Raw genomic sequence first — 24,908 nt, 5'->3', positions numbered from 1 at the left:
AATACATCGCACCCTAAAAGCAGTCTATCCATTTATCTTTATTTAAAAAAATCTGAACATAGGGCCAGAACAGTTGTCCATTTTCCTCTGGGCCTCATTTTTGCCATCCACAGTAAGGATGGGTTAGATGCCTCCTGCAGATGCTTCTGGGAGAAGGCAATGGAACCCCATTCCAGTACTCTTGCCTGGAGAATCCCATGGACGGAGGAGCCTGGTGGGCTGCAGTCCATGGGGTCGCTAAGAGTCGGACCCGACTGAGTGACTTCACTTTCAATTTTCACTTTCATGCGTTGGAGAAGAAAATGGCAACCCACTCCAGTGTTCTTGCCTGGAGAATCCCAGGGATGGGGGAGCCTGGTGGGCTGCCGTCTATGGGGTTGCACAGAGTTGTACATGACTGAAGTGACTTAGCAGCCGCAACAGCAACAGCAGATACTTCCAGGTCAGATATCATGGCTGTGAATGTGTATGTCTCTTGGGACAAGAGCATCCATGTTGGATGTAGTATCTCTCAATGATTGGTCCCGTGGGCTATTTGCTGGGCAACAGGGGGCAAGTCACTGAACCTTATCCTGTGCCTCAGTTTCTCCCTTAATAACTGACTCCTTTTCAGGGGCAAGAGGAGAGAGGGAGAGTTCCTCTGCCCAAAGGTTCCCAGGGCAGGCAAACTCAAATAACTCCAGGGACCAAGTAGGAGCCTGCTGGGTGTTGGGGAGGCAGTAGAGAAAGATGGGGACAGTGGCAGACAGAGAGCCATGTTCCTTTATGGAGGACAGAGTGAATCAGCTCCAGCCTGCAAAAGCATCACCCCTAGTTTAAGACCCTCTTTGCTCTGGAAAGATTTACAATCTTGGTGAGTGTCTGAGACATTAGCTCAGATGTACCAGATTCGGGTTTGATCCCTGGGTTGGGAAGGCCCCCTGGAGGAGGAAATGGCAACCCATTCCGGTATTCTTGCCTGGGGAATCCCATGGACAGAGGAGCCTGGCGGGCTACAGTCCATGGGGGTGGTAAAGAATCAGACACGACTGGGTGACTAAAGCACACCACCACTGCTGGGTGTCAGGAGACGCGAGGCCACATCCCACTGGGGCGGCTCCCGAGCTGGGCTGCTTGCTTGACTGTCCGAGCCCCTGCTGTTTCACCTGTTGATGGAACTGAGCCTCAGACTCGGAAAATGTATGACTCGGAGCCCAAGGTTGAAACTGCAAGTCCCGAGGGCCAGTCCCCCATGTCCAAGGCTCCATCCCTCCTCTCTATGTAGTTCCCCTGGCCTGGGAACAAGAAGGCCAGCTGGGGTTGAGGATGGTGAAATGAAGCTTAATGAATAACCCAGGAAGCTGGCCAGGGTGTGCATTTGGCGGCCTGAGATCTCGGGGATAGGGACTGGATAATGCATGTGGCTCTGGGGCAGGAGGGGGGCGGGGTGGAGGGCAAGGGTCAGTGACTCGGACCCCTCTCCAGCCTCCTCTGCCCTCTGATGCGACCACTCTGTCTTCCCTACCTGATCCTCTTCCAGATCAGGAGCTTTGGAGCTTGGTCCCTCTGGGTCTAAACCCTAAGCTTGGCCACAGCTGTGTGACCTCAGGAAAGTGACTCGGCCTCTCTGAGCCAAATCAAACTCCACAATGTGGCGTTCACTACAATACCCACCTCCCCTGGGTGTTGTAATCATCCTGTGATAGAGCAATGTCATACCCTCTCATGGCCTGCGGTGCAATTGTTACCACACTGTTGTGTCACACCTTTCATCATGGTGACAACAACAACGGCAGCAGCAACAGCAGAGAACACAACATACTTCCTACTGTTCTAACTATTTTATTTTTTGGCCAAGCCGAGCAGCGGGCTTGTGGGATCCAACCTGCAACCCCCTGCGTTGGAAGTGTGGCTTCTTAACCTCTGGACCACCAGGGAAATCCTGCTACTGTTCTCAATAGTTCACATCTGTTAACTCTTTTGATCTTCACATCAACTCCACAAAGGAAGTTGTGTTTAATCCTCACCCCACATTTGAGAATACTGGGTCTTGCTCTGGTAAGCAGGGCCCTGCTCAGTACATCTTTAATCCAATTGTCTACTGATGGGTGGGGCTGGGCTCCCTCCCTGTTGTTGTTTGGCCGGGTCCTGGAGTCTACATGCTCCATTGTAGGGCTAAAGGTGACCTCCAAAAGGACTTACGCCAACGCAAACCTTCTAGGACTGCCGCGGCCAGTGTCCCTGTCCCCACAGCAGGCCACTGCCGACCCACACCTCGAAATATCAACAACTTCAGACATGCAGAGGATACCACTCTAATGGCAGAAATTGAAGAGGAACTAAAGAGCCTCTTAATCAAAGTGAAAGAGAAGAAAAGCTGGCTTAAAACTCAGCATTCAAAAAATGAAGATCATGGCATCCAGTCCATGACTTCATGGCAAATAGATGGGGAAAAGTGGAAACAGTGACAAACTTTATTTTCTTCGGCTCCAAAATCACTTCGGATGGTGACTGCAGCCATGAAATTAAAAGACCCTCTTGCCAGGGTCCAGCCCCGGTGGATCCAGGGTGATTCGAAGGTGGGGACGGAGTCGGCGTCCTGGAAAAAACTTATTTAATTACAGATATAGAGGGAGATTAGAAACAGATAGTGTAGTAGGAGAATTAGTGGAGAAAAGAGGCTGAATAACTGGTTTACATGGAATACCAATCACCACCTATGTAGGCCACAGGTGTCTTTCCATTCTCCCAAAGGAGAGGAGGCACTGAGGCCTCCCCGGTCCAATCTCAGAAGCCCAGGCAGAATTAGCAGGCTTGGTGAGTGCCCACATTTCAGATGGGAATTCAGCCAGGAAAACGGGGAGCGAGAAAGAAACGACACGGGGGAGTCAGTCTTTCCAGAAACTGATCCGATTTCTTTATTTTTCAGGTTTGTTTATATACCTTTTTGTTACACATAGGGATGAATACAGAGTCACGTGGGGGTCAGCAGACCTGACCCTTGTCACAATCAGGTGCTTCATATAAAATTATACAAAGGTGTTATGAGTTTCATCATCTTTTAGCCATGAGATCTGCTGACATTTTATGGCTCTTTCTGATACCGGTCAGTTAACCAGAAAACTTATTTTTCCAGGGGTGATTTTTTCTTAAATCAGGCGCCACCCTCCAAATAAAGTTGCATTCCTATAGGGTGAGGGTGTAGTGAGTTACAATCAAGAAAGGAATTTACTTAACCTAAGGTTTAACATGATTAATCTTAAAGGTTAATACTTATTTCTCCTATATGCTAGTTATATTCATTATAAGGGCAGGAATATGGAGATTTAGCAGCAAATATTGGCTCAACAAATGTAAACCCTTCACCAATGTTCCCCTTAAGATCTATTTTGTCTTAAGATAGTGACAAAGTTACATTTTTGCATAGCAAGGACACAGTGATTTATAACAAAGTACAGTGGTCTATAATAAAAGAGAAAATTCATTAACTCAAAAAGTCTAGTATTGCTAACATCAAAAAAACTACTATATTTCCTTTTCTATATTCCAAATACATTGATTAATATATTCCCAGGTGCCTAAGGATATGGAGGCCTGGTGGCAATCATTGACTCATCAATGAAAAAACCCCTATGCTAATACTCCAAAGTCTCTGTGCTGTTTATGGCTGAGAGGCTGTCACACAAGCTAGTCTGTCAGCAGAAAGGTTTGACCTGAGACATCCTTGTCACACCCAGGGCAGGGAATTAGCAGTAATTATTGGCAGGACAAATGAAAAAACCCTTCACCAATATAATTCCTAATCAATCTACTAATACTATACTAATGATCTTCTAACTTCTCAAAAGAGTCTGTATTTAGAAAGTTTTAAAACATCCCATGCCTCTCACAGTTGGGAGGCTGTAAACAATCACATGCGGCCGGATGAGCCTGATCAGGCAGGCCAGAGAACCTCCAGAGTTCGTAAGGTGAAACACTCTTATCACGCCCAGGAATTTTTATTAACTGGAGCTGCAAGTTAACTCCTTCTCTGAGAGAAATGGTTATAGGGGAGAGCTTCCCGTAAAGTACTCTGGTTTTGGGGGTAGATGCTCTGGAACAGGGGGTTTCCTGAGGCTTGATCACGCCTTTGCGTATGCCAAGCTTCCTTCCTCATGACCTTTGCCACGGGCGGAGTTCTTCACGCTGGCTCCCAACACCCTCTTTCGTTGGAAGAAAAGCTATGACAAAACTAGACAGCGTACTGAAAAGCAGAGACATTGCTTTGCCAACAAATGTCAAAGTTATGGTTTTTCCAGTAGTCATGTATGTGAGAGTTGGACCATAATGAAGGCTGAGCACCGAAAAACTGATGCCTTCAAATCCCTGGAGAAGACTCTTGAGAGTCCCTTGGACTGCAAGGAGATCAAACCAGTCAGTCCTAAAAGAACTCAACTCTGAATATTCATTGGAAGGACTGTCATTGAAGCTGAAGCTCCCATACTCTGGCCACCTGATTCGAAGAGCCAACTCATAAGAAAAGACCCTGATGCTGGGAAAGACTGAGGTTGGGAGGAGAAGGGGACAACAGAGGATCAGATGGTTGGATGACTGCCGGGAGCCAGAGTGAGGAATCCCGCCCGTGGCAAAGGTCATGAGGAAGGAAGCCTGACAAAACGCAAGGGCGTCATCAGGCTTCAGGGGTTCCCCCTGGAATTTCCTGAGCATCCACCCCAAAAAACCAGAGTCTGCCTGCTTTACTGTGTTATGCCTTCCACCTACTCTTCTGACATTAACAGGGGGCTGTCCCCCACCGCCTTTTTCTGGAAAAATTTAATTTAGAGCTTTTAGATAATAAATCTCCTGGGCATAATAAGAGTGTTTCAATCCAAAGACCCCTCTGATGGCTTTCTAGCCTGCCTGCCGGACTCTTACAGCTGCGCATGTGATTGCTTGCAGCCTCCCGACCTGACCGCGAGAGACACAGGAAGCTTAAAACATCCTAGGAATGTAGGGGCTTCTGAGGAGTCAAAATCATTAGAATAGGACTGATTAAAGGTTTCATTTGTTGACCCAATACTTGCAGCCAAATTTTCATATCTTTTATTTGTAGATATAGTTGGTGTATAGGAAAAACAGATAGTGGCCCTGGCATTAGCAACATTAGATCTTTGAGGTAAGTACTTTCTTTGTTATAACCCACTGCACCTTTGTTCTACAGGAATGTAACTTTATTTAGTACTTTGAGGGTGATGCAGAGTAAAGAAAAAACACTTCTAAGGAAAAAGAGATTTCTGGTTGATAGACATTTATCTAGGAAGACAGCCATAAAAATGTTAACAGGCCTCTTGGCCAGAAGATAATGTAAACCACCTGAGATCTTTTGTATACAGGAAGGTATGCAAAAAGAAAGCCTGGTCTCAATGAGGGTCAGGACTGCTGCCCCTGCATAATTCTGCATATTCCAGTATTTCTTTATGTATAACTTGGGGTATATAAGCTGATTTTAAAAATAAAGTCTTGAGTCTTTCACCGATGCTGGGCTCCCCCATGTCATTCTTTTCTCCCCTTTTCCGCCTGAATTCCCATCTGGACTGCGTAGGCTCTCCAAGTCTACTTACTTGCCCTGGCTTCTAAGATCCACGTGAGAGGGAGCCCAAGGTGGGGCACCCTCCACTATTCAAGTGGACGCTGGCGGCCTAACGTAGATGGTGCAACCCTCTTGTCTCGAGGTTTTATTAGTTTTCTGCATAAACCAAGTTATTCAGCCTCTTTTTCTCCACCAATATTTCCTACTACACTATCCATTTCTAATCTTTATATATATCTGTAGTTAAATAAGTTCTTTCCTAGGACACCGACTCCGTCCCCACTTCGAATTTCCTGGATCCACTGGGGCTGGACCCCGGCAGATGACATCACCAACTCGATGGACATGTGTTGGAGCAAACTCTAGGAGACAGTGAAGGACAGGGAAGCCTGGCATGCTGGTGTCCACGGCGTCCATGGGGTCACAAAGAGTTGGACGTGGCTTAGCAACTGAACAATAACAACGCTTGTGAAAACAGGGCACAGAGAAGTTAAGCAACTTACCCAAAGTTACACAACCAGTAAGTGCAAAGCTGGTATTTGTACTAGAGTCTGGCTTCAAGGTCTGTGTTCTAATTGTTATTGCCTCTTCATGCCAGAAACTTACTGCTAATACTTCGTATTTTTTAAAACAACAAACTCCATTTTAAAACTTTAATACCTGTCTTAGCTTCTTTCTAAGCGATAATATCCATAAAATTCTGGATATTATCTTATGCACACACACACAGAGGATATAAATACTCAACTATTAAAATAAAATTTGAGAGGGAACTAAGACTCCACATGCTGCAGGGCAACTAAGCCCTTACACACAACTAGAAAGTCCACACACCCAGACGAAGAGGCAGTGGAGCCAAACAAACAAATGAAAAAAACAAAAACCTATGGGAATCTCTTGTCAACACAGAAGGGCTGGCATACAGTGGGCCTGCAGTGAATGTGGCTGTCATGCTTCTTGTCTGAGCATGTAGGCTAAGGCCCCCCCCCCTCCAGGGAGTCCTCCCTGATCACACCCCACCCTCAGCTGCCCTTTGGGGACCTTCTGTTCTGTGTCCTCTTAGGGGATGTTAGGGTTGTCACTGAATTGGTATCTTCCTCTCCCCTCAGGCTGGGGGCCACTTCAGGGCATAAATTAGGTTTTACCACCTCCGTGTCCCCAGTTCCCCTTCCAGGACAGGACATCTGACAAGGATGGCGTGTGCTTAGTGTGAGGAGGCAATGAAATTGCTTAAGTCATTCTCAAGAATCGTGACCAAGCAATTCACTTTGACCCCCAAGGGCCTGGGAGTTAATCATCAAATCCGGGGACGTCACACTCAGGCCAAGAAGGACCCAGACCATCTGGGCTGCTACGTGCTTCCTGGACCTCACATCCAGTCTGACATATAGGGGAACTGAACCTTCCCACCGCCCGCCTACGCCATGGACGTGACCAGCTCAGAATCACCCAGTGAGATGCTGATAGAGACAAGACAGGAATCTGATCCTGTCATTCCCCTGCCTAATGCAAGGCCCCGGGTGAGGTCCACACCCTGCACTGGTAGGGGCATCCTGTGGGCTCTGGTCTGTGCCCGCCTCTCCAGCCGCAGACACACTTCCTCTCCTGCCTTTTCCGTACCAGCCCTACTGCGCACATCTGTTCCTGGAACATCCCATTTTTTTCAGTTCCTGACCTTTGCTTTCTGTGTTGCTGACTCCTGGTTTCCCTCAGTCTCCTCCTCCACGAGGCCTTCCCAGCCTCCAGGGGCCAGGCGAGGTACCTGCTCTGGGCACCCACAGCCCTGGCCCTCCCCACTTCCTGCCAACATCTGACAACTGATCACAGCTGCTCTTCAGTGGCTCCTTGGGGCTTCCTTATTTTGTTTGGCTGCATTGGGTCTTAGCTGCCTTATGCGAATCTTTGGTTTTCGCCCAAGGCCTCTCTAATTGTGGCACACTGGCTCCAGAGTGTGCAGACCTAGTAGCTGCAATGAGGCAACTACTTACTTCCCTGATCAGGATCGAACCCACGTCCCCTGCATGGCAAGGCAGATTCTTTACCACTGGACCACCAGGGAAGTCCCCCTTTGGGGCTTCTTGAGGGCAGGGGACATGCTGTCTTGTTTGAGGCTAATGGTCCCAGGGCTTGATCTAGAGTCGGTGCCCGATAAATATTCTTGGAATGAATGAATCGATTGTCAGAGTTATTCATTTGAACAATAAATAATTGTTTGAGTCCCAGTGTTGGGCATAAAATATCAGAGATGAGGAGGAACTTCAGAAGGAAATATGCCTTTCTCATGAGACAGATAATAATTGTTTCTTTATCCTTGTTTTCTCTTCTCAGACCTAAGCTGACCTTGACAGTGGTCCAGGGGAAGTGGCTTGGCATTTGGGACAAGCACTGGATTTGGAGGTGTCTATGTCACAGTAGAGGTGATCCAGAGGGAGGGGTAAAGGGTGACCCTTGCTGGCTGGGTGGCCTTGGCCAAGTGAATTCCCATTTCTGGGCCTCAGTTTTTTCTAATCTGTAAAATGGGGCCAGGTCATCACATGTCTGGGACAGCAAACCGAGAAGCAGTGAAGGCTGATCTTGTCCCCTTTTTCCTCCAGTGGAGAGCTATCCCTTTAACCATGAGGGGAGGGGCCAAGGCCACAGGAGGCTGCAGGGAGTTGGCACAGCTGGTGCTCAGGAAGGCCGGTGGGCAGCGGACTGGCCCTGAGCTGGTCTGAGAACTGTTGGGAAGGAAGGTAAGTGGGTCTGGGCCCAAGTAGGGCCCTGGGACTCCGTGTGCATTTGTGAATGTGAGTAGAGGTTTGTTTGGAAGGTTCTGGAGCCAAGTCCCAGCTGGCTGGACAGAAAGTGGGAGAGTGAGGCTGTCTGAAGTCCTCCCATAGGCTTAGCTCTGGGTGCCTGTGGCCTGTCTGCCTTGCAGCAGAAGGCTGGGGGCCCAGGACCTGGAAGATTGAGGAGCCCACCCTGGTTCCAGGGTGGTAGGGCTGGGCATTCTGGCAACTAAGAGGTGCTGAGGTTCCCAACCCTGGCGTCAACGATTTGGCTGCAGAGGGCCCCCCGGGTGGCCTCTGGAGAAAAGCTGAAGGACGAAGAAAGTGGAAAAGGCAGTTAGCTGGTCTTTATCCAAATCCATAGATGTAGCAGGTGCCCTCATGGGCGTCTGGGCTTGATAAGGCTGTTGGCAACTTGGGACTCATTCATTTAACTGATGCCTGCTGTTCTTTTCTGGGCAGTCTAACCAAGAGGGCTGAGGAGCCTGAGGACTGAGCCAGCAGCATTTGCTTTTAAAGACAACCGGTGGTCAAGCGCTAAATGCTCACATCTTTCATCATAATGATAATGCTACTATAAAAGAGAAAGTACAGCATGGTGGAGAAGGGCACAGATGCCAACTTGTACTGCCTGACTTGGAGCCCTGGCCATGCCATTTCTAGCTGTGCGACCTTCGGCTGGTTATTAATACTTCACCTCTCTGAGCCTCAGTTTCATTGTCTATAAAGTGGAGTTAATAATTGAACCTATCTCAGGGTTGTTGTAATTATTATAAGGTGCTTGACATGGTGCCTGGCTCACAGTAATTCCCACATAACTATTAGCTGTTATTGTGCATGAGGCAGAGTTGATGTCTTTGCTATTTAACATAAGACCTCGCTTAATCCTCACAGTGGTCCTGTGATGCCCAAGTTCTCCCAGTTTGTTGTGTGGTTAGTTCATTCTCATTTTTTTAGGTCTCAGGTTTTAAAAAATTTTTTTTAATTAATTAATTTATTTGGATGCACCGGTTCTTAGTCGCAACATGTGGGATCTTCATTATCCCCTTATAAGACTATAAAGTTCCCTCCAAGAGTAGATGTCTGTCTTATTCACCATGATACCCCCCAGTTCCTAGGTCCGGGCTTTGTAAACATTCTAGAGTAAGGATGAGCATATTGGCATCGTTAGAAGACCCCAAGAAAATGACACCTCCAAAAGACTCAGCCAATTTCTGGCACATAATAGGGACTCAACAAAGAATATCTGTTATTATTATTGCACTGGGCTGCTCGGTCATATCTGACTCTTTGTGACCCCATGGACTGTAGCCTGCCAGGCCCCTCTGTTCATGGGATTCTTCAGGCAAGAATACTGGAGTGGTTAAATCTGCACTCTAACCTGTGAGTTGGGATGTTGTTATTCCCATTTTAGAAGGGAAAACAGGCACAGAGAGGTTGAGACACTTGCCTGTGTCACACAGCCAGGAAGTCATAGCTAGTTTCTAACTTTTCCCTCTGATTCACCCCAAAACTCAAATTCTTGGGCTCTGGAGCCAAGGTGAAGCCAGGGCTGGGTCTGCTGGATTTGGGTGGCCCACCGGCTGCTCTCCCCCAATGCCATGAATTTTCCCGGATGGAGCTGGGTGGAGGTGTTTCAGGCTTTTCTCTGCCTGGGGAATCTCAGGGCCATCCCAGCAAGGACTCCGAGTCAAATTCAGGGATCAGAGACCTGGAACCCTCTGATGTGGGGAGCCCAGTCCTGACTTAGTAAGTGTGGACTAGAAGCTTTGAGCTGGTGGTAGCTGATGGAGGTTGATGCGCTCTCCCTAGTGGCAAGTAGTGGAACTGCAAGGGGCGGCCCAACTCGTTTCCCTCTCAAAGGAAAAACAGCGTTTGCGCCTTAAAAAAACAAAACAAAATAAACAAACAAAAAACCCCTTATACTTTCCGTCCCTTCTAATTTCCTCCCTCTCTGCTTCTTGCCCTTTCACACTGGTTCATTCACTCACTCACTCACTCGCAGCTTAGCTTCAAATCTCCCAGCGGCTTCCCATAGCAAGCAGAAATAGAATAATATCCCAACTCCTCGCTGTGGGCTGGAACGCCCTTCCCAACATCCCTGCTCACCTCTCCTTGTTCAGTCCCTCGGTCTTGCCCAACTCTCTGTGACCCCTTGGACAGTAGCACGCCAGGCTTCCCTGTCCTTCATTATCTCCTAGAGTTTGCTCAAACTCATATCCATTGAGTTGGTGATGCCATCCAACCATCTCATCCTCTGTCTCCCCCTTCTTCTTCTGCCTTCAATCTTTCCCAGCATCAGGGTCTTCTCTAATGTGTCGGCTCTTCGCATCAGGTGGCTAAAGTATTGGAGCTTCAGCTTCAGTCCTTCCGTTGAATATTCAGGGCTGATTTCCTTTAGGATCAACTGGCTTGATCTCCTTGCAGTCCAAAGGATTCCTCAAGACTCTTCTCCAGCACCACAATTTGAAAGCATCAATGCTTTGGTGCTCAGCCTTCTTTAGAGTCCAGTTCTCACAAGACTAAGCACCTTTTTTGCTTGACTAATACTCTCACCTCTACCCAGTCCCTTGTCTCATCAGCGCCTGGAACACTCCAAGTTCATCTCCCTCAAGTGGTGGCTCCATCTGCTGTTCCCTCCGCAGGAATGCTTTTCCCTTGCTTCTCTTCTTGTTCATCTCAAAGTTTCCCCTTTCTTGTTGTTTACTAGCTAAGTCATGTCTGACTCTGTGATCCCATGGTCTGTAGCCCGCCAGGCTCCTCTGTCCATGGCATTTCCCAGGCAAGAATACTGGAGTGGGTTGCCATTTCCTTCTCCAGGGGATATTCCTGACCCAGGGATTGAACCCACGTCTCCTGCATTAGCAGGCGGATTCTTTACCACTGAGCCACCAGGGAAGCCCTCCCCCTTTGAGAAGCTGCAGATCAAAAGAAAATTAAATTATCTCTCGACCAACCAAAATGCACAGCTCCCTTCTGCAACCCGATTCAAACTGTTAAAAACCTTGACTGTCACCATCTGCAAAACCAACTGTTAATCACATTTAGTGAGACGATTGGAATTTTGAACACTTAGCAGATATTTGATGTTGTTAAGAAATGATTGTTAATATTTTTAGATGTGATAATGGTATTGTGATTACATTTTTAAAAATGAACATCACTGAGGTCTAATTTCCATGAAATAAAATTAGCTTACTCAAGGTTAGAATTTGAAGAGTTTGGACAAATGTATACTGCTCTGAAACTGTGGCTACAATGTTTAAACAGAGTTCTTTAATTTTATAGCTACATGCTGAAATATTTACAGATCAAATAATATGGGAGGAAAATATAATGATAAAGGTGGAAAAAATAATAATATGGGAAGGGGGATGGGTACAGATATGGAACAAACAAGTCAGGCATGAGCTGATGACTGTTGAAGCTGAGTGGCGGCTACATCAGATGGTTCTTGACACTTTTGCTGCGTTTAAATTTTCCATAGTACAAGGTTTTAATTTTTTTTTCCCTGAGGTATACGGGCTTTTTGTTTGCCAACCAGTGGTAGAATCTGTGTCCCCTACATTGGAAGTGCAGAGTCCCACCAGTGAAGTCCCCTTAATACAAAAATTTTTTTTTAAACTTTCCTGGGAGAGGGTCTTTCCTGACTACCCTCGATAAAATAGTGCCTTCCCCACTAGGTCATTCCAGGTTGCAATTCTTTGATTCTCTCTCCCCAACTAAAACATGGGGCTGTCTCTGACCTGTCCACTCCTGGGTCCCTAACCCTGAAACTGCCTGGCAGACGGTAGGTGCTCGGGAATGTCTTTTTTTTTTTGAATCAATGAATGATGACTGCATAAAATCTCATGCATTCATCACCGCTATTGGCCATGTTCTCTGTTCTTGCACTGTAGCATCCACATTAACAGAAGAAAAGTGCCCTTAGTACAAATCTCCTTGACTGGATGGTCAAACTGAGGCCCAGAGAGGTGCCGACACTTGCCTGGAGCCTCACAGCTTGGCAGCCACCGGGGATGAAGGGAGCCAAGCCAAGGGGCTTCTCCCTCCCCCTCCCCGGTCCTAGTTAGAGGGACTCTTCGTGCCCTACTGCAGGCCCTCCAGGTGGTTGCTGAGATGAAGAGCCCCCTGGAGGAATGCGCCGAGGGTGAGCCCTTCCACGTCGTCACGCCTCTGCTGGAGAGCTGGGCGCTGTCCCAGGTGGCCGGCATGCCTGTCTTCCTCAAGTATGAGAATGTGCAGCCGACGGGCTCCTTCAAGATCCGCGGTATCGGGCATTTCTGCCAAGAGGTGAGGGGAGGAGCGGAGGAGCGAGGTGGTAGAGCCGGGGAGTGCTGTGGGCAGGACGAGGGCTGGGGAGAGTTGGAGTACGATGTGGTGGTATGCTGCGCTGTGCTTAGTCGCTCCGACTCTTGGCGACCCCACGGACCGTAGCCCGCCAGGCTCCTCTGTCCATGGAATTCTCCAGGCAAGAATGCTGGAGTGGGCTACGATGAGGAGAGTCTAACTACATCCCCCCCAGGGCTCCAGGACACCTGCTCGGGTCATCCCCCGCCCAAGTTCCTTGTCTTCCTAGGTGGCCGAAAAGGGATGCAGACACCTGGTGTGTTCCTCAGGTAAGCCTGCCCCCTTTCTACTTCGTGAGGGTCCTTGGGGGCTGGGTGTGGGGGTGGAGGAGGAGGAGTTGGAGCTGCAGGAGGTGTCTAGGGCTTGGCCTCTTGTTAAAGGTCCAGTCTTATCAAGGTCATGGCAGATGGCTGCTCTGTGTGTCCTGCTCCCTTCCCATCATTCAAGCCCCCTGGTAGAAAGTGATGGAAACCCAATTCATACAGGTTTAAATTACAGACTCCAAGAATCAAAGAATTCTTGGGATAATGGGTTTAGGCACAGCTGGACCCAAGTGGTTTCCTCTGTGTCTCTCCTTTTCTTGGTTTGCCTTCCCTCTACACTAACTCTTCTCTCGTATGGACTGCCTGATGGCCTTCGGGAGTTTTAGGCTTGCCTCCTACCATCCTGCCAACCATAGTGAAAGGGGAGGACCCCTTCCCCGTGGTCTCCTCTATCTATGAATTGGTCTTTTTGGCCCAGCTTGTATCATGTGCTGGTCCCTGAATGAAGCATGGTTCAGGTGATTGAGTTCTCTGATTGGCTCCACCTAGATCGCATGTCCACCTCTGGGGCCAATGGGTGGGCACATAAGCATAGGAAGGAGTGACTCCCAAAGGAAAATTGGAGGGCAGGCGGGCAGGAGAACAGTGTGTCAACAGACTAGCAACTGCCCACAGCACCCTCTTCTACTGCCTCTGCAGGGGGTAACGCGGGCATTGCAGCTGCTTATGCCGCCCGGAAGCTGGGCATCCCAGCCACCATTGTGCTCCCCGAGGGCACCTCTGTGAAGGTGGTGAAGAGGCTGCAGTGGGAGGGGGCCGAAGTTCAGCTGACTGGAAAGGTAAGGACCCCAAGAAGGGCAAAGCAGCTGGAGGGGCTGTTCCTCCTTAATCCCTTCCTCGCCCCTGAGAGACTTTTTCCTTTTGGTGAACTATGCCTGGAACCCAGTCATCCCTTAGGATGGCTGAGCTCAGGGGCGAGTGAGACGTGATGTATATTAAGGACTGAGGTCTGTTGACCTTTCTCTCTCCATTTGGAGAAGATTTCCTGTGTGAACCCAGGAGAAACAGGAAGCTGGTGATTATCAGGATAGTATCTGTCTCCCTGTGTGTGTGTGTGTGTGTGTGTGTGTGTGTGTGTGTGTGTGAGTGTGTGCTCAGTCCCGTCCAACTCTTTGCAACCCCAGGGACCATAGCCCACCAGACTCCTCTGTCCATGGAATTTTCCGGGCAAGAATACCGGAGTGGGTTGCCATTGCCTATACCATCTCTCTCCCTTCCTCCTCACTAACCCTTGGTATTACTCACTATACATTTTTACCATTCAATTAGACAAGAAATGTAAAGATCATGATAGCATCGTCCACCACTCTGAGTCCACCTGATATGAAAGGATATCATCTGATGAGGACATCACTGGCTCACTTTGTTACCAAAGAAACAGACTTAACATATAACCCTTCTCCTTTCCTGGGAAGAAGGAAAAAAAAGTCTATCCATCCATCCAGCTGGCTGTCATCCCTAGAAAACAGGTTTTATCTTTAATTAAGTAATAATTGACAATTAATTATTGGGCTTCCCTTGTGGCTCAGATGGTAAAGAAACTGCTTGCAATGCAGGATACTCAGGTTTGATCCCTGGGTTAGGAAGATTCCCTAGGAGAAGGAAATGGCAACCCACTCCGGTATTCTTGCCTAAAGAATTCCATGGACAGAGGACCCTGGTGGGCTATAGTTCTTGGGGTCTCAAACAGGCTTTATCTTTAATTAATTAATAATTGGTGGTGGTGGTTTAGTAGCTGAGTCATGTCCAACCAACTCTTACAATCCCTTGGACTGTAGCCTGCCAGGCTCCTGTGTCTATGGGGATTCTCCAGACAAGAATACCGGAGTGGGTTGCCATTTCCTTCTCCAGGGGATTTTCCCAACTCAGGAACTGAACCCAAGTCTCCTTCATTGCAGGCAGATTCTTTACAGAATGAGCTATTAATTAATTATTAAGGTTTTTTCCCCACAACATGTGGGATTTTAGTTTCCTGACCAGGGATCAAACCCACACCCCCTGCATTGGAAGCTCGGAGTCCCCTCTTCCCAGCACCACAGGCTGGTGGGCTCTGTTCTTATCCAGCCTGGCAGCTGAACGTGTCCCACCTGAATTGTGGGAATCACGTGGCATCCTTTTCTCCACGCGGAAGCTCTGCCATTGTCCCAGGAGGCTGCTGGGTCCACACCAGCTCTGGTCTCACCCCTGGGGGTCTCCCCAGTCCATCAGGCCCTGGAGTCATCCAGGAGACTTCAGGCACTGCTCCAACCTCTGTAGCTGTCTGATTCCCATCTTCTGAAGGTCTTGGTTTCTCTTTAGATCTGGGACGAGGCCAATCTGAGGGCACAAGAGTTGGCCAAGAATGATGGCTGGGTGAACGTCCCTCCATTTGACCACCCCCTGATATGGTAAGGCTGGTGTCCCTTCCCCTATGGAGCTCAGTGCTGGGAGACCCTCATTGAGTCGGGGTCCTCCCATTGGACAGAAGGGAAAATTGAGGCCCAGAGAGGAGAAGAGGCTTGGAAGTCAGGCACACGGAGATCCAGACCCCACCTCTGCCACTCCTGAGTTGTATAACCCTGCAAAGCGTCTTAGAACCCTGCACCTCAGTTTCCACATGTGTAAGATGGAAATGCTATGAATAAATCCCCTTGACTAAGTGTGTACTTTGGGACACGTTTGATCCATTTAGTTCTCCCCAAGAGAGAGAGATTTTTTATGCCCATTTCACAGGTGAGGGAACTGAGGCCTGGAGGGGTCAAGAAACTCGCTGAAGATCACACAGCTAGTAAGTGGTGGAGACCTTGAGTCCCAGACCCAGGATGTGAGTTGGCCTGATTCCAAGTGATACAGTGGTCTGCCCTTTTATTTTTGGCCATACCGTGTAGCATGGAGGATCTTAGTTCCCAGACCAGAGATCGAACCCATGGCTCCTGCAGTGGAAGCAAGGAGTCTTAACTTCTAGACCACTAGGGAAGTCTCATGCTGGTCAGCTCTTAGCCAGACACACGAACGCTGCCTCTTTCCAAAGTTGTGGAATGGATGAAATGGATTGAGAAAGTGCCTGGGAGGCTGACGAAGGGGAGAAAGAATGAGTGAACGCGTAAACTGAGTGGATGGAAGCTGAGTGAACCAAGTGTGGCAGGGTCTCCCCTCCTCCTGCCGTGGACGGGGCGAGGGCTGGCACTGTGGGGGGCTGTGTCCCCCCGCCCTCAGTCCTGGCCCTCTCTCCCACTCCCTCGTCCCACAGGGAAGGCCACATGAGCCTGGTGCGGGAGCTGAAGGCAGCGCTGGGGACCCCACCGGGTGCCCTGGTGCTGGCAGTCGGGGGCGGAGGTCTCCTGGCGGGGGTGTCAGCTGGTCTGGCAGAGGTGGGCTGGCAACATGTGCCCATAATTGCCATGGAGACCCAAGGGGCACACTGCTTCAACGCGGCCATCAAGGCAGGCAGGCTGGTGACGCTTCCCGGCATCACTAGGTAGGCATGGGCTGGGGGCATCTGTGGGGTGCTGGGCTGTCCTGGGGCTTCTCAGTCCCAATTAGTGAGGGTGGGAGCACTCAAGGTAGTATCCTTTTATTTTTTTTAATTAAAAAAAATTTTTTTTTGGCTGTACCACATGGCAAGCGGGATCTTATTTCCTTGACCAGGGATAGAACGTGTGCCTTCTGCAGTGGAAGTGCACTGCAATGCTAGTGAAGTCCTTAAGTATTTAATTATCTTTTAATTTTTCTTTTCTTTTTTTTTTGGTTGTGCCATACGGTATGCAGGACTTTAGTTCCCCGAGCAGAAATGGGACCCTTGCCCCTTGCATTGGAAGGGCAGTCTTAACCACTGGGTCACCAGGGAAGTCCCTCCATGGGGTCTCCTTAATCCTGCATGACTGATCTATAGGAATTTTTTGTTCCCTACTTAAACCCGTCAGCACGTTCCCCAAGCTCTCAGGCTGGAATCAGACCCCTCCGTACTCCATTCCAGTCACTGGCCTGTCTTCCTGTCCCTTGAATGGGCTGGGCACTTTCCTCCCTCCATGCTTTTGCACAGGCTGTGTCCTCTGCCCGGAAGTGCTGGGGTTCCATCTTCTTCTGGTTGGTTTCTCTCCCCAAGAGAGGGTCTCCCCTCAACCCTGTCGTTGGAGGTTTTCCTCCCAAGTTCTCCCTCATGGCATCTTTCTACAGTGGGTTTTTATTTACTTATCCTTGGGTTTCCTTATTCGCTGTTGTCTCTGCTCCCAGACTTGGATCTGGATAAGGGCAATAACCATAATCGCAGCTAACACTGTTACAGAACTCACTATCTGGAAGGCTCTCTTCTAAGCACTTGAAATGCTTTAACTCATTCTCCACGACAACCTTGTGAACCAGCTATTCTTCTTCATCTTATTTTGGCCTTGCAGCATGTGGGATCTTAGTTCCCCAACCAGGAGCTGAACCCATGTCCCCTGCAGAGGAAGCTCAGAGTCTTAACCATTGGATTGCCAGGGAAGTTCCCCCAGCTATTATTATTATCTCTGTTTTTCAGATGAGGAAACTGAGGCTCAGAGAGGCAAAGTGGCTTTCCCAAGGTCACACAGCTAGTTTAGAACCCAGGTTTGAAACCAGGCAGCCCGGCACCAGAGTCCATGCTGTGGGCCACTTAGGACTCAGCATCAGTTCTGATGAGCTCTCCTGGCCCTGAAACACTGCCCAGCTCAGGAAAATACCAGCAGGTAGGTCATCCCAAGCACAGAGGTAAAGAGCATGGACTCTGGAGCCAGACTGCTTGAATTTGAACCCACATTCTGCTGTTGACTAGCTGTGTGTCCTTGAGCAAGTTGCTCAGCCTCTCTGAACTTCAGTTTCTTGACCTATAAAATGGGACTCATACATTTCTAACTCCCAAAGGAGACTGTAAGACTTAAAACAGAAAATCCTGGGGACTTCCCTGGTGGCCCAGCGGTTACAACTCTGCGCTTCCACTCCAGGGGTGTGGATTCAATCCCTGGTGCGGGATCTAAGATTCCCACACGCCAGGCTGTATGGTGCGACCGAAAAATAAAACAAACGAAAGACCCCCCAGGAGAATCCATGCATCCAGCACCCTGTAAATAGGCAACAAATACAGCTATAGTATAGACATGATAAGCGGTTATGAATGGATACAGTGAAAGAATCACTTTCTAGGCTTGGCTTTCTGGGGTCTGTGCAAGAACAGCGCAGTCATGGTTGTAGAGTCAGAGGGATGTGTGCTCACCAGCTATTCATGGGACACAGAATTTTTGCGTGCTTCCCCTGACTCAGGCATTGCTCTAGGCTTAAAATGCTGAGTCCTGGGCCCGCTGCAGGATGGGAGGGGTGCCTGGGGCTGGGGAGGGCTGGGGCTGTGCAGGGAGGAGACCTGACTCCCCACCTCTTCTCCACACCCCTGCCTTCCCCGCCCCAACTGCCTGCTCCTGCAGTCTAGCCAAGAGCCTGGGGGCCAGGACAGTGGCTGCACGGGCCCTGGAGTGTACGAAAGAGTTTAGGATCTTCTCGGAGGTGGTGGTGGATGCTGAAGCCGTGAGTGCTGTGCAGCGATTCCTGGGTGAGTGAGCAATGCCCTCCACCTGGGCTTGGAAACCCACGAGGTCCCTGGACTCCCTGAGGAGAGTGTGTTTTCTCTTGTCCATATCCTCAGTGCCTATCACAGGGCTGGGTATATAGTAATCTTTCAGTAAGTATACACTGAGTGGATGGAAGGGGTGGAGGTGAAGAAGTGTGTCCTCTCTCTAGCCTCCAGAGTTCTGTACATACTCATCTTCCCTCTGGCTTCCCATCCTGGCCCTGCAGCCTATTGGTTTCATGTAACTAAAGGGCTACTCAGCCCACCATGGCACCTTCTCCAGGAAGCCTTCTCTGATTTCCCACCCCCACCCCACCTGGGCAGAAGACTTCCTGTGCACCAGTCCGCCATTCTTTCAAGTGCCAGATTCTTATTCACCTACATCACTAGACTGTGAGCTCTGTGAGGGTGGGGGTTGGTATGTCTTGCTCATTGTTGTGTTCCCAGGGCCTGCCAGGGAGGGGGTGCTCAATAAATATTTGTTGAGTGAATGTATGAATGTATGAGTGAGTGGAAAGGTGGATAATGAATAGGTAGATGGGTGGCTGGCTGGTTGGATGGATTGATGGGCAGTGGATTGACAAATGATATAGAAATGGATGGATGGATGGGTGGACACATTGATTAATGGATACATTGATGGATGGACAGTCAAATGATGGATGAATAGATGGATGGATGGATGATACAATGATTGATAGATACACTGATAGATGGACAGACAGACAGTCTAATGATGGATGGATGGATGGATGGATGGATGAAAGGCGGATGGATGGAGGGATAGATGGTCAGATTGATGGATGGACAGAGGGTCAGACAAATGATAGATTGTGAGATGGATGCCTGGATGGCTGGCTTCATGGAACTGCATTGCCCAGAGCCTGCTGAGCACTAACTGGTTTTCCCTCCTTTTCCTCCCCTCCACCCCCATCCCCCTCTCTGGGCAGATGATGAGCGAACACTGGTGGAGCCTGCCTGCGGGGCAGCCTTAGCTGCCATCTACTCAGGCCTCCTGGGGAGGCTCCAGGCTGAGGGCCACCTGTGCCCTTCCCCAGCCTCAGTCGTGGTCATCGTGTGCGGAGGCAACAGCATCGATAGTGGGGAGCTACAGGCTCTGAAAGCCCAGCTGGGCCAGGATTGAGGGCTCCTGGTTTGGGAGGGTCGGCTGGGTTCCAGCGATCCCCAAGAGGCTCCTGGACACCCATATAGCTGGCTGAGGGGCCTCTGGGCTCATGGAAGGCAGTAGAAGCCGCCCTGTGCTGCTGTGCTGGCAGCCTCCTGCAGGAGGCCCACCTGAGCTTGTCCCTCTGGCCTCCCTGCAGCTCTGGCCAATAAACCCTTTCTGAGTTGAGTTTGTAACTCCAGCAGGTCCTTTTTTTTTTTTTTTTTTTTTTTTTTTTAAACCTCCATGGACTCAGGGAAGGCGCACGGCAACCTTGATGTCAGTGCTCTTCATATCCTACAGCTTGGGCAATAAAGCCAAGAATTCAAAACTCGGGTTTCTAAGGGAATCTGGCCATGCTGAGTTCCTTACCAGGCTTCCATTACCTAGGGGACCTGCTCAGGAAGGGGAGGGAGCATTCTGTCACTTCTCAGCCCTGGGTCAGTGAGGACAACTCCACCAATCTTTTTTAAAAAGTATTTTATTCGTTTATTTTTGGCTGTGCTGGGTCTTCGTTGCTGTGCGTGGGCTTCTCGTTGCAACAGCCTCCCTTGAGGAGCGGGGGCTCTGGGGTCCGTGGGCTCATTGGTTGTGGTGCATGGGCTTAGTCATCCCGAGGCATGTGGGACCTTAGTTCCCAGACCAGGATTCGAACCCGTGTCCCCTGTATCGGCAGGCGGGTTCTTAACCACCAAAACACCAGAGAAGTCCCTTCACCAATCTTCACAAAATACTTGTCATGTGCCAGAACTTCTAAGAACTTTCTCTTCCTTGTCCTTTTTAACATTCACAAAGGCATCATGGATTAGATACCATTATTATCGTCCCTGTTCTACAGATGGGGACACTGAGACTCGAGAAGGTGACATACCTCGATTAAGGGTGCACAGGCTGCAATGTAGACCAGCTCATTTCAAATCCAGTGATTTTTAACACCGGCTTCCCTAGTGGCTCAGATGGTAAAGCGTCTGCTTGCAACGTGGGAGACCCGGGTTCGATTCCTGGGTTGGGAAGATCCCCTGGAGAAGGAAATGGCAATCCACTCCAGCACTCTTTGCCTGGAAAATCCCATGGACAGAGGAGCCTGAGAGGCTACAGTCCATGGGGTCGCAGAATCAGACACGACTGAGTGACTTCACTTTCACTTTTCACTTTTCTGTATTTCTTCGATTGCCGCTTTTTTTTTTTTTTTTTTTGGCCTGGCGGGCCATTGGAGAAGGAGGTATGGCCTCTGGGTGGGTCTGGACACACCTGAGGGTCACAAAGAAGGAGGGGACTGATTCTGAAAATGGGCTCCAGCCGGCCCTGGAAAGGGAGCTCTTTGAAAACAGAGGAAATCAGAATCCTTTGCAGCCACCAGGGGGCAGCAAAGCGTCTCCAATGGGAAGGCGGAGCCTCCAGGCTGGTGAGACCCGTCCCAGGGTCTTCCTTGGCTCCAACCTGCTAGGGGGTGCTGAAGTCCCAGAGACAGATGGCCTCACGAGGTCTTGGCATGGGGAGAGCCCTATCCGACCCCTCCCAGTGCTGCAGGAAACAAAAGTCAGTGTGGGGGCCACTTGCATCACAGCTCAAGGCAGAATCCACCTCCCTGTTGGGGCTGCGTCTTGACCGTGTGACCCTGGGCAAGTGCCTTCCACTCTCTTGGCTTCAGGCTGCCCCTCTGTGCTGGAGGAGGCCCACTTGCAGCTTCCCACCTCCTTTCCTTGGGCCAGACTGCTCCCTCCACCAGGTGTCTCCTCCAATTCTCAAGAGGATTTGAGAGCGGCAGTGGCCTCCGTCTGCCTCGGCTTCACCTTCCCTTTGATCGCAGACATGACTTCGGTTGCCAGGATGTCCCTCCAGAAGCCTCCAGGATGCAGACTTATGTTCTTGTGAGTTACCAGAAGAGATGCTGAATGCCCCAGAGCCAGGCTTGAGCCTGAAATTTTTCCTACTCACTACCCTGGTGACCTTGAGTAAATGATGCTCTGGTTTAGTGCCTCAGTGTTCTAATCTGTAAAATGGGTTGTGTGCAGATTATTATGAGAACTCAGCATAAGTAGTCTTTCAGTCATTGCTAGTTCTTACTATCTTCTGAGCGTTCCTCCCCCAGCCATGAGGGGTGTGGAGCACTTATTCTTGTATTGAGCTTGTGTGTTTTGTATTGTACTGTGTGCTAGGGGTCTTAGCAGTCATTTCATTTCATTTATTTTTAATTGGAGGATAATTGCTTTATAAGGTTGTGTTGATTTCTCCTGCACAACAACCTGAATCAGCTGTAAGTATACAGAGACCATCTCCACACCCAGGTGAGTTGGCAGGGCCCGTCTCCATTCCAGGTGCTCTGACTCCCAGTCGGGCTCCTGTCCTTGGCTGCACCCTTGGGAGACTTGTCAGCTGCTGTTTACTCCTCTCCTGGTCTCGGCAAGCTGGAGATAAGATGCCGAGGGGTCTGTTGACCCTGTCTAGATAACACGCATCCATTACCTTGGTGTGTGGCCCTTCCTGGTTGACACCCAAGGAATGCCAAGGGCAGGGTGGGGACATGGAGAGAGAGGGGCATGGATGGTTGAAGCCAAGGTGATGGTTGTTATGACCTGATCCAGCAGGATGGGCACCGGGGCTGAGAGACTCTTGCCATTGCCTCTGCTCTCCTGGGGAGCCTACGATGAGGGTCCCGAGAGCAGATTTTCTGTGTTGGTCTAGGGCTGCAGAGCCAACCCAGAGCCGACCCCAGGCATGGCAGGGGCATGGAAAGATGGAAGCGGCTCATGGTGGGAGTGATGGTTGCTGGGGGCCGACAGCTGCCCTGTATCCCAGGAACGGCTGATGGGAGGCTCTGTGTCCAGAGAGGTGTCGGGGGGGGGGGGGGGGCTAGAAAAGCCAGCCCCTCTTGCAACCTCAAGGTAAGAGCATCTCTGTGGTCCCATCCACAGAGCTGAGAGCCTCCTGCGATCTGGCTGAGCCCTGACTCCACTGGCGCCCTCCTCTCCTCCTGTTTACCTCCCGCCCCCTGCCCTGCTTTTCCTCTGAGGGCTCCCTTGATATATCACGTGCCAGGAACTCCCATCTCAGGCTCTGCTGGTGGAAAACCCAACCTCAGTGGGCCCTCTTTCCCTGGCCCTGTCCCATTGGCTTCTCCCTTCCCCAATGTTTGTGCTTTTTAAACTCCACCAAAAATGTCACGGGCAGGTTTCTTGCCTGGCTTCCAAATTCCCTGATAAATTCCACTGGCTGGGCAACCCCAGGAGAGGTTTTCTGGAGCAAGGAACCCCATAAATCACTCCGCTGCCACTCCGGTGTGGGCAATATCTTATGTAAAAAGGTGTTTCCTGGGAGCGCCACAGGCAGGAGAATCCTATTACAAGCCGCCCCATTAATTATAAAGAGTCAAGTCGACCCTTTGCTGCGATTTTTTATCTTAAGTCTGAAAACTGATTACCTTCACCAATACTTCCCCTTCCAAAAAAGAAAACCCTAAAAAATAAATGTTTGAAGAACAAATACCAAAGTTTCTCCTTTTAGGGGCGAACCAACAGAGAGAGGAAGAGAGAAGGGGGTGGGGGAGAGAAGGTGGTGGGAAAGATTTTTTTTTCCCTCTTTTTAAGGTAAAAGTTACTGAGCGCTTGGTTTTTCAATTTCCTGGACGCCTCCACCCCAAGAATTCGGTGCTGTAATTCGTCCCACGTTATATGTGAGGGAAACTGAGGCTTGTCTGAAGTTACAAGACTTAGCCCTTTCTTCTGAGGCGGATATTTGAAGACCTGGGTTCAAAACCCACCTCCGCCTCTTAGAAGCTAGGACCCCGGGGCAGATGAATTAACCTCTCTGGCCTCAAAATTCTTCTCCTGCGAAGTGAAGAAGAAAAGCATCCCTTCCAAGGAGATGACATGCAGCAGCCAACACAGAGGGCTGAAGCTGGGCTTGTCACTTGCCTGGTGACTAGCACCCTCCCCACTGTCCTGCCTGCTGCCAGTCTTGAGGCTGCCCTGACTCCCATCCCCAGTCTATTCCACACTAGCAGCCAGGATAGTCTTTAAAAATTAAAAAAAAATTTTTTTTTTTTGGCTGTGCTGGGTCTTCATTGCAATGAGCAGGCGTCCCTAGTTTGGGCACACAGGCTCAGTAGTTGCGGCACGTGGGCTTAGTTGCTCTGCGGTATCTGGGATCTTAGCTTTCTGACCAGGGATTGAACCTGTGTCCCCTGCATTGGGAGGCGATTCTTCACCACTGGGCCACCAAGGAAGTCCCCAGAATAGTCTTAGGCCCAAGGCAGAGTCTTGCTCCTGCTGTTGAAACTCTTCCCTACCCCTGGCTGCGTTTCAGATAAAGGGCTGACCCCTCACCTAGGCACACCGGGCCCTGTATCATCTGGTTTTGCAGACTTTTGAGGTCTCTCCCCTAGACTCAGCAAACTGCAGCTTTTTCTCTTTCTAGAACTCACCAAGCTTGATCCTGTCGCAGGGTTACTGTCTGTGTTCTTCCCCTTACCTGTCACACTCTTCAGATCTCAGCCAAGTCGGCAACTTCTCATTCTGGACTCTGGCATCACCTCCTCTGGGGGGCCCTCCCGACCCATCTCCTGACACTCGGGGCCAGGACGAGGGCAAGGCGAGGGAGGCACTAACTTTTGGAGCAAAATGTAACGGGTGCCACAAAACTTAAATTTTAAAAACAGGAAAAACCGCTCAGAAATAAGAAAAAAGATTGTAATCAAACAACTCTAAAATGAAAAATACATGTAAAACACATTCCTGCTGAATAAAATAGCGACATTTTTACATAAAGACAGGATCTCACGTTGCACTTGGCCATCTCACCTCACCCGGATGACAGATCTGTCAGACCCTGTCTTTACTTAAAAGGTTGCCATTCTGTTCATTATGGATTGTTTTGCATTAGTTTTGAGTTTTCAAAATATCATATGGAAATACTATTTATCTTGATTCCTGAGTTTTGGGTCTGCATCCTCACTACATTTTCACCCAAGTACCCTGCTTGTCTCAACCAAACCTGGCCTGACTGCCTTTTAAAAGATTATTATTATTATTTTTAATTTTCATCAAATGCAATGTTAACTCTTTTTTCTCCCATGCAGCATGTAGGATCTTATTTCTCCAAACAGGGATCGAACCCATGCCCCCTGCATTGAAAGTGTGGAGTCTTAACCGCTGGACCGCCAGGGAAGCCTTCTGACTGCCTGTTTTCATAGCCAGTT

General features: G+C 49.5%; 1 protein-coding gene across 1 annotated transcript; it reads left to right on the top strand.

The window, feature by feature from the left end:
- Window positions 1–12,435: 12,435 nt before the first annotated feature.
- Window positions 12,436–19,690, top strand: SDSL (serine dehydratase like). The gene is made up of 7 exons (XM_052654946.1): window positions 12,436–12,609; window positions 12,896–12,935; window positions 13,629–13,768; window positions 15,288–15,376; window positions 16,219–16,446; window positions 18,404–18,528; window positions 19,497–19,690. Exons 1-7 carry the CDS (start codon window positions 12,436–12,438, stop codon window positions 19,688–19,690), a joined length of 990 nt encoding a protein of 329 aa, XP_052510906.1.
- Window positions 19,691–24,908: the final 5,218 nt, after the last annotated feature.

Source organism: Budorcas taxicolor, chromosome 17 (assembly GCF_023091745.1).
Source record: "Budorcas taxicolor isolate Tak-1 chromosome 17, Takin1.1, whole genome shotgun sequence".
Lineage (NCBI taxonomy): Eukaryota > Metazoa > Chordata > Mammalia > Artiodactyla > Bovidae > Budorcas > Budorcas taxicolor.
The sequence above is the reverse complement of the archived record's forward strand: the minus strand, read 5'-3'. Positions and strand labels throughout refer to the sequence as shown.

What these genes read in the sequence shown, in the direction of transcription:
- SDSL (XM_052654946.1), top strand. Translation starts at nt 12,436, where the DNA reads ATGAAGAGCCCCCTGGAGGAATGCGCCGAGGGTGAGCCCTTCCACGTC. An exon ending in AAGTTCAGCTGACTGGAAAG is followed by an intron (nt 13,769 to 15,287) that starts GTAAGGACCCCA and finishes GTTTCTCTTTAG; the next exon opens with ATCTGGGACGAGGCCAATCT. An exon ending in TGCTGTGCAGCGATTCCTGG is followed by an intron (nt 18,529 to 19,496) that starts GTGAGTGAGCAA and finishes CTCTCTGGGCAG; the next exon opens with ATGATGAGCGAACACTGGTG.